The 15,401-nt window shown below is 69.5% G+C and overlaps 2 protein-coding genes across 2 annotated transcripts; both read left to right on the top strand.

Moving 5' to 3' along the window:
* Nucleotides 1–298: 298 nt before the first annotated feature.
* On the top strand, nucleotides 299–8,033 carry MPP2 (MAGUK p55 scaffold protein 2). The gene is made up of 12 exons (XM_059869525.1): nucleotides 299–347; nucleotides 1,563–1,681; nucleotides 2,112–2,270; nucleotides 2,381–2,530; nucleotides 2,841–3,068; nucleotides 3,887–4,018; nucleotides 4,460–4,565; nucleotides 4,860–4,928; nucleotides 5,033–5,194; nucleotides 5,524–5,726; nucleotides 5,807–5,935; nucleotides 7,148–8,033. Exons 2-12 carry the CDS (start codon nucleotides 1,565–1,567, stop codon nucleotides 7,322–7,324), a joined length of 1,632 nt encoding a protein of 543 aa, XP_059725508.1. The 5' UTR covers nucleotides 299–347; nucleotides 1,563–1,564; the 3' UTR covers nucleotides 7,325–8,033.
* A 1,557-nt stretch (nucleotides 8,034–9,590) lies between these two features.
* On the top strand, nucleotides 9,591–13,921 carry LOC132339084 (all-trans-retinol 13,14-reductase-like). Its single transcript, XM_059869125.1, has 11 exons — nucleotides 9,591–9,765; nucleotides 9,874–10,056; nucleotides 10,682–10,911; nucleotides 11,321–11,516; nucleotides 11,895–12,092; nucleotides 12,224–12,349; nucleotides 12,670–12,808; nucleotides 12,892–13,001; nucleotides 13,137–13,303; nucleotides 13,386–13,545; nucleotides 13,731–13,921. Exons 1-11 carry the CDS (start codon nucleotides 9,591–9,593, stop codon nucleotides 13,874–13,876), a joined length of 1,830 nt encoding a protein of 609 aa, XP_059725108.1. The 3' UTR covers nucleotides 13,877–13,921.
* The last annotated feature ends 1,480 nt before the right edge of the window (nucleotides 13,922–15,401 follow it).

Raw genomic sequence — 15,401 nt, forward strand, 5'->3', positions numbered from 1 at the left:
CCCCCCCCCCCGCTTCGTGCACGCTCGGGGTGGCAGGGTCGTGGTAAGAGGGTGGGGGGTGTCCCTGGGCGGGGAGCGCAGGGTGCGTGTGCGCGCGTCGGGCACGCGCGTGTGCAAGGGGGGGGGGGGTGGTCGCTCCTGCGGGGGTGGGCGCCTGAGCGCGCGCTCTCGTTGGTGTGCGGGTGCGCGTGCGTTGCACGCGGCCCCTTTAAATCCGCGCTCCCTCCCCCCCCTCCCTCCCACCGCCCCCTTAAAGGGGCCGAGCCCCCGCCGTCCCCCTCCCCACGCCGCGGGGGGGTCCCACCCGCGAGCGGGGTGGGTGTGCAAGCACGGGTGTGCAAGCGCGGGTGAGCGGGCAAGGGGCGGGGGGGAGAGCACGGGAGGGGCGGGGGCCGCGGGGAGCGCGCCCGTGGGTTTGCACGCGAGCGGGAGCGCGCGTGGGGAGGCGCGTAGGTGCGCGCGGGGGCGCGCGAGCGCGGGGGCGCGCGTGTCGGCGAGGGCGCGCACACGCGTGTGCGCCGTGCGGGTGCGCGGCGGTGTTTGGTGGCGGGGGGGGGCTGGTGGTGGTGCGTGGGTCCGCACACGCGCGTGAACGCGCTCAGGTGGTTTGCACGCGTGCGTGTGCACACGCGGGAGATGCGCGTGCACGAGCCGTGCCCGCGCGTGTGAGCTCACGCCGCTGCCCCCCCCGTCCCCCTCCGCCCCCTCCCCACCGCCGGGTGTGCAAAGCGGCCGGAGCGTGCCCGGTGCACACGCGTGTGCAAGGCGTGGGGCGCGGGGCCGGCGCGGGTGGGGGCCCCACGCGGGGCCGGGGGGTTGCGGGGGGGGCGGCGGTACCCGGATCTGGGGCGGGGGAGCCCGGCCCCGCAGCCATGAGCCGCCCCGGCCCCGGGTCCCCGCCGCCCGGCCCGGCCCCCGCCCGCGCCCCCCCGGCACCCCCAGGTACGGGGGGCTGGGAGGGGCCGGGGGCGCAGCCCCGCAGGGGGGTGAGGCCGCTCGGGGGGCGGCGCGGGGTAGGGATGCTGTGGGGAATGAGACAGATGGAGGGAGATGGGGTTGGGGTTGGGGTGGTGCTGTGACCCCCCCCTCGATGGGGAGGGGGGGTGATGCATGCCCCCCACCCCCGCGCCCCCCCGGCTGCATCGCCATCGTCCCCCGCCATTGCAGCGCAGCCGCGCAGCCGCTCCCGCCCCCGCGGCCCCGGATGCGGCCCCCCCTCAATTGCATCGCCCTCCCATCTCATCGTACCCCCATTGCCCCCCTCCCCCTTCCATTGCCCCCCCCCTTGAAGCCCCCCCCGTTACTCTGTGCTCCGGGAGGCTTTTGACTGCACGGTGATAATTTGGGGGGGGGGGGTTCCATCCCCTTGTCCCTCCGGCTGAAGGAGGGGGGGGCATTTCTGCACTGCCAGCGGACCCCGACACTTGTCCCCGTAATGGGGGGGGGAACGACGGGACAGGGGTGCCTGTGACAGGAATGGGGGGGACACGAGCACCCCCGCCTGCACTTTCACCCACGGCGCTGCTCCTCCCCCCTCTCCGTGTCCCTGTGCCCCCCTCCAGCCATGCAGCAGGTCCTGGACAACCTGATGGGGCTCCCGGGGACCCCGGGGGTGGCGGACCTTGACCTCATCTTCCTCCGCGGCATCATGGAGAGCCCCATCGTCCGCTCCCTGGCCAAGGTACGGCGGCGCGGGGGGCGCGGGTCCCCCCACCCTCGGCACCCCCGGGACGTGCGGGGGTGCCCCCCGTGTGTGTGTGCGTGTGCACGGGTTCTGTGTGCGTGCGTGTGTCACCCAGGGGTCCCTAATCCCCCCCAGCACCCCCAGATCCCCAATTACCCCTGGCCTTGGGGGTCCCTAAACTCCCTGGCCTTGGGGGTCCCGAACAGCTCTGCCGTCCTCTCGGCCCCCCCAGAGGTCCCTCATGCATCCCGGGGTCCCTAATCAGCCCCAGGGGTCCTTGGGGACACCCTGTCCCACAGTGGGGGGCGTCCCCTATCCCCTCAACCGCTGAAGATCCCGAATCGCCCCGGGAGTCCCGAATGCCCCCGGCACTCGGGGGTCTCGGCCCTCACCCGCCCGTCCCCGGGGGTGTCCCCGGTGTCGCCAGGCGCACGAGCGGCTGGAGGAGCGGAAGCTGGAGGCGGTGCGCGGGGACAACCTGGCGCTGGTGCAGGAGATCCTGCGGGACATCGGGCGCCTGGCGCGGCCCGAGGCGCAGGGAGCGGCGGCGGAGCTGGCCCGGATCCTGCGGGAACCGCACTTCCAGGTGCGTGGGACACGAGCGGGACCCTCTGTCCCGCGCCACAAGGCGTGTGACACACGCGTGTGCCAGGCGTGTGGGACACAGCGGTGACGCCCCGGCCCCGCGTGTCCCAGTCGCTGCTGGAGACCCACGACTCGGTGGCTGCCAAGAGTTACGACCCCCCCCCGAGCAGCCCCGGCCCGGAGGCCTCGCTGGGGTCGCAGCCCGTGCCCCCCGACGCCGTGCGCATGGTGGGCATCCGCAAGGCAGCCGGGGAGAACCTGGTGAGCCCGGCCGGGGTGGCACCTTGGGGGGAAGGGGGTGCTGCAGGGGCGCCGGGAGGTGATGGTGGGACATTTTAGGGTGCTGGGAGATTTCGGGGTGCTGGAGAGTGTTGGGGCCTTGGGGACATTGGCAGCGTTGTGGGGTGATGGGGCGTTTTGGGGTGCCGTGGGCATTGCGAGGCGCCGGGTGGCTTTTTAGGGTGACTGGGAGCGTTTTAGGGTGCTGGGGCCGTAGCGGGGTGTCCGTTGGGTGCTGGGCGGGTGTCACGGGTGTGTTCCTGCTGGGGGCTGAGCGGGGCTGTCCCCTCAGGGGGTGACGTTCCGGGTGGAGCGGGGGGAGCTGGTGATCGCCCGCATCCTGCACGGGGGGATGGTGGCGCAGCAGGGGCTGCTGCACGTGGGGGACGTGATCCGCGAGGTGAACGGGCGAGAGGTGGGCAGCGACCCGCGGGCGCTGCAGGACAGCCTGCGCCACGCCAGCGGCAGCGTCGTGCTCAAGATCCTGCCCAGCTACCAGGAGCCCCACCCGCCCCGCCAGGTACCGCCCCACATCCCGCCCTGCATCCCACCCGCATCCGCCCCTCATCCCACCTGCATCCCACCCGCATCCCTCCCCAAATTCCACCTGCATCCGCCCCTCATCCCACCTGCATCCCACCTGCATCCCACCTGCATCCCACCTGCATCCCGCACCCACCATCCTGCTCACAGCTCCCCCTGTCCCGTGTTTTCAACCTCGTGTTGTCCCCCTGTCCGTGCCCTGTGCCCCTGGGCTGGTGGGACCCCCGTGTCCCCCCCCCGTGCCCTCTCTGCCGGGCTCGGGTTGTCCCTTCCCTGTCCCCGTCCCCGCACAGGACTTGGGTGCCAGCTGGCAAAGGGTGCCCTGTGCTGCTCCTCCCCGCCAGTGCCAGCCACCCTCGTCTCCGAGGGACAAAGCAGCGCTGTCCCCGCGCTGTCCCCACGCTGTCCCCGCGCTGTCCCGCTGCCGCCGGCGCGGAGCCCCGTGTGCCACACGGCCGTGTGTTCCCGCACGTCCCCATGTGCGCCATCGCGGGCGCGGCGCTGGCGGCGCTGGGCACCCTCGTGTGCCTGTCGCTGGCCCTGGGGCTGTGCCTGGGGGTCGCCGTGGTGGTCGCGTGGGGCGCGGCGGCGGCGGCCGGAGCCCTGTGCGTGTGCGCGGGGGCCGTGCGGGCCTGGCTGCGGCGGGCACGGGGGGCGCACCCCGGCGCGGGGGGCTCCTAGTAGGGTACACGCACGTGGCTGCGTGTGACACGGGTCCTTCGTGTCCCCCCGCGGGGCGGAGGGGGCATCCCGGGCGTGCGGGGGTCCCCCCCCCGCTGATCCGCCTGTCCCCAGGTGTTTGTCAAGTGTCACTTCGACTACGACCCGGCCACCGACAGCCTCATCCCCTGCAAGGAGGCCGGGCTCAAGTTCATGGCCGGGGACCTGCTGCAGATCGTCAACCAGGATGACCCCAACTGGTGGCAGGTCAGGGGGGCCCTGGAGGGGTGGCCTGGGGGGTGGTGGCACCTTGACCCCATCCTGAGGGGGTTCTGGGGGAGATCGAGGGGTCCCTGTGGGCTTGGGGTGTGCCTGGGAGAATTCCTGTGAAGTCGGGGGGTCCCTGGAGCTCGGGGGGTGTCCCTGGAGCTGGGGGGGCTACTGGGGAATTGGGGGGATCCCTGGAGCAGGGGAGGGTTCCTGTGTGGACACAGAGACCTTGGAAATTAGGGGATTTCCTGGAGCTTGGGATGCGTGTCCCTATCGGGATTTGGGGCTGAGAGTCCCTGGAAATGGGGAGGGTCCTTGTGGAACTTGGGGGGGGTCCCCGGAGCTGGGGGGGGTTCCCTGAGGTCAGAAGGGTTTCTGGACTCCCGGGGGGGTCCCCGTGGGGCTGGGGGGTCCCCATGCGTGGCTCCGTGTCCCCAGGCGTGCCACGTGGAGGGTGGCAGTGCGGGGCTGGTGCCCAGCCAGCTGCTGGAGGAGAAGCGCAAGGCTTTCGTCAAGCGGGACGGGGAGGTGGCTCCCTCGTCAGGTACGGGGACACCGGCCCGGCCGCGGGGGACACGGCTTGGCGGGGCGGGGGATGGAAGGGCCACCTCCCGAGGGGGAGCACGGCGGGTCCCCTGCTCCCTGTGACAATGTCCCCGTCGCCCCAGGGCCCTGTCCCCTCGGCACTGTCCCGCAGGAGTCCCCGATTCTCAGGGTGATGTCCCCGTGGCACTGCCCCTGCGGGAGATCCCAGCTGCCGTGCCCCTTGTCCCCGTGTCAGGGTGCTGTCCCTGTCCCCGTCCCTGTCCCCAGCTCAGCCAGCCCCTTGCCCTGGCAGGGGCCCTGTGTGGCAGCCTCAGCGGGAAGAGGAAGAAGAGGATGATGTACCTGACTACGAAGAACGCCGGTGAGTGTCCCAGGGCACTCCCCCGGGGAAGCGGTGGTGGCACCCGCTGGGACAAGGGTGCCCTGGGGTCCCCAGGAGGGGTGCCAGCCCTGTCCCTGTCCCAGAGTTCGACCGGCACGAGTTGCTGATCTACGAGGAGGTGGCGCGGATGCCGCCGTTCCGCCGGAAAACGCTGGTGCTGATCGGGGCTCAGGGCGTGGGGCGCCGCAGCCTCAAGAACAAGCTGATCATGTCTGACCAGGCGCGCTACGGCACCACCATCCCCTGTGAGTGTCCCTGTCCCCCCCGGCACCACCCCTGTCCCCGGAGCGTCGCTGTCCCCTGCGGTCATCATCGTCCCTGTCCCCTGTGCTCATCCCTGTCCCCGGAGCATCGCTGTCCCCTGTCACCACCCTTCTGCCCCATCATCGTCCCTGTCCCCTGTGCTCATCCCTGTCCCCTGCCAGCGTCCCTGTCCCTGCCAGCATTCCCGCCCCTGCCATCCCTGTCCCCTGCCAGCATTCCTGTCCCCGCCCCGCTGCCATCCCTGTCCCTGTGACGGTTCCCGGACGGGACCCCGGGGCGGGCGGGTGTCACTCGTGTCCCCCCGCGGCAGACACGTCCCGGAAGCCGAAGGAGAGCGAGCGGGACGGGCAGGGCTACCGCTTCGTGTCGCGGGGCGAGATGGAGGCGGACATCAAGGCGGGCCGGTACCTGGAGCACGGCGAGTACGAGGGGAACCTGTACGGCACCAGGATCGACTCCATCCGCGCCGTGGTGGACGCGGGCAAGATGTGCATCCTGGACGTGAACCCGCAGGTGGGGGACACGGCCAGGGGACGGCGACAGCGACAGCCGGCCCCCCCGGGCGCGGGGCTGAGCGCTGTCCCCACGGCCAGGCCGTGAAGGTGCTGAGGACGGCGGAGTTCGTGCCCTACGTGGTGTTCATCGAAGCCCCCGGGCCCGAGAGGCTGCGAGCCATGAACAGGGCGGCCCTGGAGAGCGGCGTGGCCACCAAACAGCTCACGGTGAGGGGCCGGGGCAGCCGGGGAAACTGAGGCAGGTTTGGGGGGCAGGAGGAGGACTCAGTGGGTGTCCCCCGCCATCCCGGGGGGGTGGTGGGGAAACTGAGGCAGGTTTGGGGGGCAGGAGGAGGACTCAGTGGGTGTCCCCCGCCATCCCGGGGGGGTGGTGGGGAAACTGAGGCAGGTTTTGGGGGCAGGAGGAGGACACACAGGTTGCAGTGGTCGTTCTCCACCATCCCGGGGGGGGTGGTGGGGAAACTGAGGCAGGTTTGGGGGGCCGGAGGAGGACATACAGGTCGCAGTAGGTGTCCCCCACCATCCCGGGGGCTGACGGGGAAACTGAGGCAGGAGGAGGACACACAGGTCGCAGTGGGTGTTCTCCACCATCCCGGGGGTGGTGGGGAAACTGAGGCAGGTTTGGGGGGCAGGAGGAGGACACACAGGTTGCAGTTGGGTGTTCCCCACCATCCCGGGGGGTGATGGGGAAACTGAGGCAGGTTTAGGGAACAGGAGGAGGACACACAGGTCGCAGTGGGTGTTCTCCACCATCCCGGGGGCTGATGGGGAAACTGAGGCAGGTTTAGGGAACAGGAGGAGGACACACAGGTCGCAGTGGGTGTTCTCCGCCATCCCGAGGGGTGAGGGGGAAACTGAGGCAGATTTGGGGGGCAGGAGGTGGACACACAGGTTGCAATGGGTGTTCTCCACCATGCCGGGGGCTGATGGGGAGACTGAGGCAGGAGGAGGGCACACAGGTCGCAATGGGTGTTCTCTACCATCCCGAGGGGTGATGGGGAAACTGAGGCAGGTTTATGGGGCAGGAGGAGGACACACAGGTTGCAGTGGGTGTTCCCCACCATCCCAGGGGGTGATGGGGAAACTGAGGCAGGTTTGGGGGACAGGAGGAGGACACACAGGTGGCAGTGGGTGTTCTTCACCATCCCGGGGGATGATGGGGAAACTGAGGCAGGAGGAGGACACACAGGTTACAATGGGTGTTCTCCACCATCCCGGGGGCTGATGGGGAAACTGAGGCAGATTTGGGGGGCAGGAGGTGGACACACAGGTTGCAATGGGTGTTCCTCACCATCCCGGGGGGTGATGGGGAAACTGAGGCAGATTTGGGGGACAGGAGGAGGACACACAGGTGGCAGTTGGGTGTTCCTCACCATCCCAGGGGGTGATGGGGAAACTGAGGCAGGTTTTGGGGTGCAGGAGGCGGACGCCCAGCGCACGGTGGAGGAGAGCAGCCGCATCCAGCGCGGCTACGGGCACTACTTCGACCTGAGCCTGACCAACGACGACCTGGAGCGCACCTTCGGGCGGCTGCGGGAGGCCATGGAGCACCTGCGCGTGCAGCCCCAGTGGGTCCCCGTCACCTGGGTCTATTAGGGACCCCCGAACCCCCCTCTCAACCCCCCCGACCCACCCGGGAGGGCTGGGGGGCTGCGGGGGGCTGTGTCTCACGATGAGCTCGCCGTGCTCACCCCCATGGGGGGCAGGGGGGGTTCTCTGCAGAGCCCCCCCAGGCCGAGCCCGACCCCTCTGTCCCCCCTGGTCTGCCCCAAATCTGGGGAGGGGCAGAAGCGGCCGTGGGGTCCCATGGGGGGCACAGCCCCCCCACAGCTGAGTCACTGCCAGAACCTGGGGAAGCCCCCCTGTCCCGGGTGGGGACCCCCGGATTGGGGATGGGGGGTGCGGGGTTTGGGGGGGGGTCCCCTCCCTGTCCCCCAGGCCACAACCCCCCCTTGAGGACCCCCTTCCCCCCTTACCAGGGTGGGGGTCCCTCGCTGTCCCTCGTGTCCCCTGTCACCCCTTCCCAGGTAGCAATAACCCCCTTCCCGTGCCCTGTAATTAACCCTTAATTAACCTTTAACTGCCCTTGTAATTAACCTTGTAATTAACCCAGTGGGGGGCTGTGGCTGGGGACTCTCTGCGGAGGGTCTGGGGTGGTGACAGGGCGTGTCCCCAAGGGACAGGGACACGGTGGGTGCGGGTGTGCCCCCGTGTCCCTCCTGCCCCGTGTCCCCTCCAGTCCCTGCCGCCGTTCACTCCTTTTTGGTACTTTGCTGTCAGTTTTATTAAAGGAGAGAAAAATGGGTTTGTCCCTTGTGGTGACCGCGAGGGGGGGCTGGCGTCACCTGTGTCACCTGTGTCACCTGTGTCACCTGTGTCACACCTGCCGCCTCACCGCCAGCCCTGCCCCACGTGGCGCTGATGGTTTTTTATCTGCAGATCTCCATTTCCCACCAGTCTGGGGCTGGGAGGGCGCTGGGAGGGCTGGGGGGGTGCGGTGAGCGTGTCACACGCGTGTCACCTTGCACACGCACCGGGCCCTTCCTTGGTGCTGCCGGGAGGGGTCAGCAGAGCTGCAGGCACCGGGGGGGGGGGCGGTGGGCGTGCAAGGGGGCGTGGGGGGTGTGCAAGGGGGTTCGCAGGGGGTGTGGGCGTGCCAAGGGGGTTTTGGCTCCCTTGCACAAGCGTGGGTGTGCCCGTGTTTGTGTGAGCAGCGCCCTGAGGTGACACGCACGTCCCCACCTCGTGCACACGCGTGGGCACCTCCCACGGGCTGCCGTGGCCATGGGGTGACATTGGCTGTCACAGGGTGTCACAGGGTGCCATGGGGTGTCATTGGATGTCACACGGTGCCACAGGGTGCCATGGCCATGGGGTGTCATTGGATGTCACAGGGTGCCATTGGATGTCACAGGGTGTCACAGGATGCCATGGGGTGCCATGGCCATGGGGTGCCATTGGCTGTCACAGGGTGTCACAGGGTGCCATGGGGTGTCATTGGATGTCACACGGTGCCACAGGGTGCCATGGCCATAGGGTGTCATTGGATGTCACAGGTGCCATTGGATGTCACAGGGTGTCACAGGATGCCATGGGGTGCCATGGCCATGGGGTGCCATTGGCTGTCACAGGGTGTCACAGGGTGCCATGGGGTGTCATTGGATGTCACACGGTGCCACAGGGTGCCATGGCCATAGGGTGTCATTGGATGTCACAGGGTGCCATGGGGTGCCATGGCCATGGGGTGTCACAGGTTGCCATGGCCATGGGGTGACGTGTGGTGCCCTAGAGTCCCTGCCCTGTCCATGGGTGCCACGTCTATGGGTGCCCTGTCCATGCAGTGCCCTGTCCATGGGTGCCCCATCCGTGGGTGCTGTGTCCTGTCCGTGGATGTCCTGTCTGGGAGCTCTGTGTCTTTAAGCAGCGCTGTCCCTAAAGCCGCTGCGTTGGCCGGGCCATAATCCCCGTGTCCCTAAGCTGCCGTGCCTATAAGGGCTGGGGCCGCACGCGCCGGGCTGGGCCGTGTCCCTGCCGTGTCCCTGCCGTGTCCCTGCCCTGTCTGTGTGTGTCCCTGCCCTGTCCCTGCCGTGTCCCTGCCGTGTCTGTGCCGTGTGTGTCCCTGCCGTGTCTGTGAGCATCCGTTCTCTGTCCCTGCTGTGTCTGTGTGTGTCCCTGCTGTGTCCCTGCCCTGTCCGTGTGTGTCCCTGCCGTGTCCCTGCCGTGTCCGTGCGTGTCCCTGCCGTGCCCGTGTGTGCCCGTGTGTGTCCCTGTCGTGTCCCTGCCGTGTCTGTGCCGTGCGTGTCCCTGCCGTGTCCGTGCGTGTCCCTGCCGTGTCCGTACACAGCCACACGCAGTGACAGCCATGTGGCCCATGCTGCTGCTGCTGCTGCTGCCGGTGGCCCTGGCCATGCTGGCCCTGGCCCGGGTGGCCCATCGGCTGCTGGCCCCGTCTGGCAACCCCTTTGCAGGGCCACCCCTGGAGCCACCACGGCCACTGGTGACCGACCAGCGCGCCCGGGACAGGGTCCTGAAGCAGGGTGAGCGCTGTCCGTGTGTCCCTGTGTCCGTGGGTCCCGTGCAGTGCTGGCTGTGCAGAGCTCGGTGTCCCCTGGAGGTCACTGTCACACGTGTGTGTGTGTGTGCAGGGTTCAGTGCCCGGCGCGTGCCAGGCCAGCTGGACGCTGTGGTCATCGGCAGTGGCGTGGGGGGCCTGGCGGTGGCCGCCACCCTGGCCAAGGCGGGCAGGAGGGTGCTGGTGCTGGAGCAGCACGACCAGGCCGGGGGGTGCTGCCACACCTTCCAGCAGCATGGCATCGAGTTCGACGTGGGTGAGGACACCCTTGTCACCCCCTGTCACCTCCTGTCACCCCCTGTCACTCCCCATCCCTGTGGCCCCTCTGTGAACCTGCTGCGAGCTCCAGTGGGTACCATGTCCCTGCCCTGTCCCTGGTGTCCCTGCCCTGTCCCTGCCATGTCCCTGCCCTGTCCCTGGTGTCCCTGTCCTGTCCCTGCCCTGGTGTCCCTGCCCTGTCCATGCCATGTCCCTGTCATATCCATGACATGTCCCTGCCCTATCCCTATCCTGTCCCTGCCATGTCCCTGTCCTTGTCCTCTCCCTGTTGCATCCCTGGTGTCCCTGCCCCTATCCCTGCCATGTCCCTGCCCTGTCCCTGCTGTCTGTCTCCTGTCCCTGCCCTGTCCCTGCCCTATCCCTGGTGTCCCTGCCCTGTCCCTGCCCTGTCCCTGGTGTCCCTGCCCTGTCCCTCGTGTCCCTGCCCTATCCCTGGTGTCCCTGCCCTGTCCCTGCCCTGTCCCTGCCACGTCCATGTCCCACCCCTGCCCCTCAGTGCCACACCAGGCAAAGCCAAACCCTGCCCTCCAGGGCTGCTCCCGCCGCGTGTCCATGCGCTGTCCCCGCCGTCCCCCACCCTGTCCCCTGTCCCCACGCCACAGGCATCCACTACGTGGGGCAGCTGCATGAGGGGAGCCTCCTGCGGGTGGCCCTGGACCAGGTGACAGACGGGCAGCTCTGCTGGCACCGCCTGCCCGACCCCTACGACGAGGTGACCCTGGGGTCCCGGCGCTACCTGCTGCGCTCGGGCAAGGTGGCCTTTGTCACCGCGCTGGAGGAGCAGTTCCCCGCTGACAAGGAGGCCATCAGGGAGTTCATGAGGCTCTCCAAGGTGTGGCCCTGGGGTCACTCCCCGCAGGGGTGGCATGTCCCCAAGGAGGGGTCAGCTTGGGATGGTGGCACTGGTGGGGACGTTGGGGTGCTTGTGGTGGGGAAGGGGCTGTGGGAACAGTGGGGACACAAGTGACAGTGGTGGTGGGGACAAAAGCAGTGGGCACAGAGGGGACACACAGGGGACACGGGTGATGGGCACGGTAGGGACAAGTTCTGGGGATAATGAGGGCGTGGATGATGTGGGGACAGCTGCTGAGCCACGGGTGGCCCTGAGGCCACAGCAGTGACAGTCCTGGGGACGCGGTGATGGCCAGGCAGGGCAGCGTTGCTGGTGGCACATGGTGATGTCACACAGGTTGTCCCCAGCTGCTGTGGGTGGTGGCGGTGGCACTGTGGCTGTCCCGCAGGTGGCCTCGCGGCACGCGGCGCTGCTGGCCCTGCTGAAGCTGTCCCCGCGCTGGCTCGTCACCGTCCTGCTCCGCTCGGGCCTCCTGCCCCGCCTGTCCCCCGTGTTCCGCATGGCCACCACCAGCCACAGCCAGGCCGCGGCCCGGCTCACCTCCAACCCCGACCTGCGCGCCCTCTTCGGCTACCTCTTCTACGGTCAGGGGCCGTCGCGATAGCGAGGGGCTGTCGTGACAGGGAGGACACCAGCTGGAGGAGGAGGGCGGTGCAGTGGCGGGGGTTGTGTCACGACAGGAGTTGGCACCATCACGATATGGGCAGTGCCGTGTTGGGATGGGGGCGGCTGTGTCGCGGCAGGAAGGGCCGTGTCGCGATACAGAGAGGCCACGTGACACTGCGGGAGGGCCGTGTCGTGATAGTGGATGAGTAGAAGGATGTGTCGCGGTAGGGGAAGGCACCGTGGTGACAGGGGAGGGCTGTGTCGCAATAAGGGAGGGCGACACCGCGGTGAGGACCGCCCTGTCGCGACACGGGTGGGCTGCCCCAGCCGTGTCCGTGTCCCCCCTGTCGCCGCAGGCACGGCCCCGCGGGACTCGAGCTTCCTGGTGAACGCGCTGATGGTTCACCACTACCAGCGCGGGGCCTGGTACCCGCGGGGGGGGGCCAGCGAGGTCGCCTTCCACGCCGTGCCCGTCATCGAGCGCGCGGGGGGGGCCGTGCTCGTGCGCGCCCCCGTCACGCGCGTGCTCGTCAGCGCCGCCGGCACCGCCCTGGGTGAGCGCCGGGACCCCCCGAGGGACGGGGACGCGGTGGCCGCCTGTCCTCTGACCCCGCCGCGGTCCCCCGAGGGATGGGGAGGCGGTGACAGCGCCCCGCGTGTCCCCTGACCCCGCCGCGGTCCCCAGGGGTGGCGGTGCGGGCAGGGCCCGGTGAGGAGGAGCTGGAGATCCGCGCCCCCCTCGTCATCTCCGACGCCGGGATCTTCAACACCTTCGGGAAGCTGCTGCCCCCCCACGTCCGCAGCCACCCCGGTAATGTGGCGCTCGTGTCCCCGTGGACTCGCGTGCTCAGTGTCCCCAGCACCCCTGGTGTCCCCAGCATGCCCAGACCCTCATCGTTGCTGGCACCCGAGTGTCCCTGCACGGGCAGGGTCAGGTGCCACCCCCGTGTCCCTGCACGGGCAGGGTCAGGTGCCACCCTAGTGTCCCTGCACGGGCAGGGTCAGGTGCCATCCCCCTGTCCCTGTCCGGGCAGGGTGAGGTGCCAGCCCCATGCCCCCTGCACAGACACGGTCAGGTGCCACCGCCGTGTCCCCTGCCCAGGCTCAGGTGTCACCGCCGTGTCCCCGCAGGTGTCCGCTCCCTCCTGGCCACGGTGCGGCCGGGCATGGGCTCCTTCCTGGTGTTCGTGGGGCTGCGGGGCAGCGCGGCCGAGCTGGGCCTGCCCCCCACCAACTTCTGGATCTACCCCCACAACGACCTGGATGCCATGTGAGGGGTCTGGCACCGCCGGGGGGGTGGCACGGCGGGTGGGTGGGGGGCACGGGGGACATCCCAGCCCTCTGCTCCCGCAGGATGACCAGGTACGCCGCCCTGAGCCGCGACGAGGTCCCCGAGAACCTGGCCATGATGTTCATCACCTTCCCCGCCGCCAAGGACCCCACGTACGAGCAGCGGCACCCAGGTACCCTCCGGGGGGGCTCCCGCGTCCCCCCAGCTCCCCTCCGCGGGCTCGGAGGCTCCTCAATCCCCTCGGCACGGGGTGGGCGCTGCCACCGCCACCCCCACGGGGTGTCACCGGCTGTCCCCTGTCCCGCAGGCAGGTCCTGCATGACCATCCTGACCATGGCACGCTACGAGTGGTTCGAGGAGTGGGCAGGGAGCCGCCCCCGCCACCGCGGCCCCGACTACCAGCGGTACAAGATGGACATCGCCCAGCGGCTGCTGGACAGGGCCCTGCTCCGCTTCCCGCACCTGCGCGACAAGGTGGGGTGTCCCACAGGGCCGGGGGGTCCACCCGTGGCCTCGGTGCTCCCTGGCACGCCGTGACCCCCCCCGTCCCGCGCAGGTGGAGTTCGTGGAGGCGGCGTCGCCGCTGAGCAACCAGCACTACCTGGGGGCGGCCAGGGGGGAGATGTACGGCACCGAGCACGACCTGCGCCGCTTCAGCCCCGCCGCGGTGGCCGCCCTGAGACCCGACACGCCCGTGAGGAACCTCTACCTGACAGGTGAGGGGCTGTGTCCCCACGTCATGTCCTGCTGTCCCCGTGACCGGCTTTACGCTCTGGATGGTGTCCCCAGGGTGTCCCTGCGGTGGGTGGTGGCCGCATCCCCCATGGTGGTGGCTCTGTCCCGCCCCGGGGGTGGCCGTGTGTCCCCCGGGGTGTCCCTGTCCCACGGTGGCTGTCCTCAGGGCAGGACGTGTTCTCCTGCGGGCTGGCGGGGGCCGTGCACGGGGGGCTGCTCTGCGCCTCGGCCGTCCTGGGCCGCCTGCTCTACCTGGACCTGCTGCTCCTCAAGAGGAAAATCAAGCGGCGCCAGGGCCGGCACACGGCCTGAGGGGACGGCGGGGACACCTGTCCTCGGGGACACCTGTCCTGCATGGCCCCGGGCTGGGAGTGGCTCCCAGCTCAATAAACCCCGATGTCCCAGCGGCCAGCAGCTGTCTTTGGGGAGGGGATGGAGATGGGGGTGGGAGAGGGACGGGATAGGGACTGGAATTGGGATGGGGACAGGGATGGGATGGGAATGGGGATAGGGGTGAGACTGGGACAGAGAGAGGGTGGGGATGGGATGGGCACAGGGAGCACCCACAGCTGGGGGTAAATGGGGGATGCAGAACCCCCTTAAACTTTCCCCCCTTCTCCCTTTGTACTCCCCGAGCTTCCCCAGCCCTGCCCTCCCACCAGCAGAGTCCGGAATTCTTTACACTTTTAAATATAATAAATAGGGGAATTCTCCGTGGGATGGCTTGGGGAAACGGGGCCATCCGGGTGGTCCCGAAGGGTCCATGTCCCCCTGAGTGAAGGGGAGGTTGTCACCAGCTGTCCTTGGAGGCGGTCACCTCTAGCTCCGGGTGGCGAAGGGAGGCTGAGCTGTGGGGTTGTGGCCACACTCGGGGCACGGCCCCTCGGGCAGGGGGTACAGGAAGGGCTTGGCTGTCACCTGAGGGCGAGGAGTGTCAGCGTGGAGGGGCATGTGGCACACTCAGGGGGTTCCTCAGGGAAAGAGGGTGTCCCCTTTTGTGGGCAAGGCAGCCCAGCACCCACCACCTCATGCCCCAGCAGCCCCCACCCCACATCCTATCACCCCCCACCCCACATCCTATCACCCCACAGCCCATTCCGGGCTCAGCCCAGCCCCGCACCGGGCGGGACCCACCTCGCTGTAGGGCGGGGGCTCCAGCCCCGCGGGGATGGCCGCGCTGGGCAGACTGGGCAGCGTGGGCATCAGGGACAGCGGGGGGGGCGCGGAGCCCTGGGGGTCTCTGTAGGACGGGGCGGGAGCGGGGCCCTGCGGGCTCCTGTAGGCGGGGGGGGGCACGGGGTCCTGGCAGAGCTGGCGGAGGATGTGGAAGATGAGGAGAAGGACGGTGATGGCTATGAAGGTGATGGCGACGATGAAGAACATGGCCCTGGGGACACCGAGAGGTGCGTGCTGGGGGCTGGCATGTCCCCCCTCCCCGTCTGCCCCCATTCCCCCCCCAGCCGTGTCCCCACACCCGCAGAGCTCCCAGGGTTTCTCCATGTCCCCATTCCCCCGTCCCCGTGCCCAGGGACCCCTCCCGGGCATGGCCCCCCGCCAACGAACCCGGTGTCCCCTGGCGCTGCAGCGTCCCCTCCGTGCCACCGCCGCACTCTGGACCGGGGCCACCCCACGGCCCGCGCCCAGCGTCCCACACCCGCGCCCTTTGCACCCTCCCTGCCCCACCGCGGACCTTGCCCTGGGTGGGGGACCCTCGGGGCACCCCGCCGTGGGGCGCTTTGGGGTGATTTGGGCCACTTTGGGAGCTTTTTAAAGGCTGGGACAGTGCCAAAGGGTGCTGGCACCTTGCTGAGGGGCGCTGTCCCCGAACTGGAGGGGA

This window comes from Haemorhous mexicanus, chromosome 28, assembly GCF_027477595.1.
Source record: "Haemorhous mexicanus isolate bHaeMex1 chromosome 28, bHaeMex1.pri, whole genome shotgun sequence".
Taxonomy (NCBI): Eukaryota; Metazoa; Chordata; class Aves; order Passeriformes; family Fringillidae; genus Haemorhous; species Haemorhous mexicanus.

Coding starts and splice junctions, on each gene's coding strand:
- MPP2 (XM_059869525.1), top strand. CDS start 1,565: ATGCAGCAGGTCCTGGACAACCTGATGGGGCTCCCGGGGACCCCGGGG. Junction 3,069..3,886: donor AGCCCCACCCGCCCCGCCAG/GTACCGCCCCAC, acceptor GCCTGTCCCCAG/GTGTTTGTCAAGTGTCACTT. Junction 5,936..7,147: donor TGGCCACCAAACAGCTCACG/GTGAGGGGCCGG, acceptor TTTGGGGTGCAG/GAGGCGGACGCCCAGCGCAC.
- LOC132339084 (XM_059869125.1), top strand. CDS start 9,591: ATGTGGCCCATGCTGCTGCTGCTGCTGCTGCCGGTGGCCCTGGCCATG. Junction 13,002..13,136: donor GTACGAGCAGCGGCACCCAG/GTACCCTCCGGG, acceptor CCTGTCCCGCAG/GCAGGTCCTGCATGACCATC. Junction 13,304..13,385: donor TCCCGCACCTGCGCGACAAG/GTGGGGTGTCCC, acceptor CGTCCCGCGCAG/GTGGAGTTCGTGGAGGCGGC.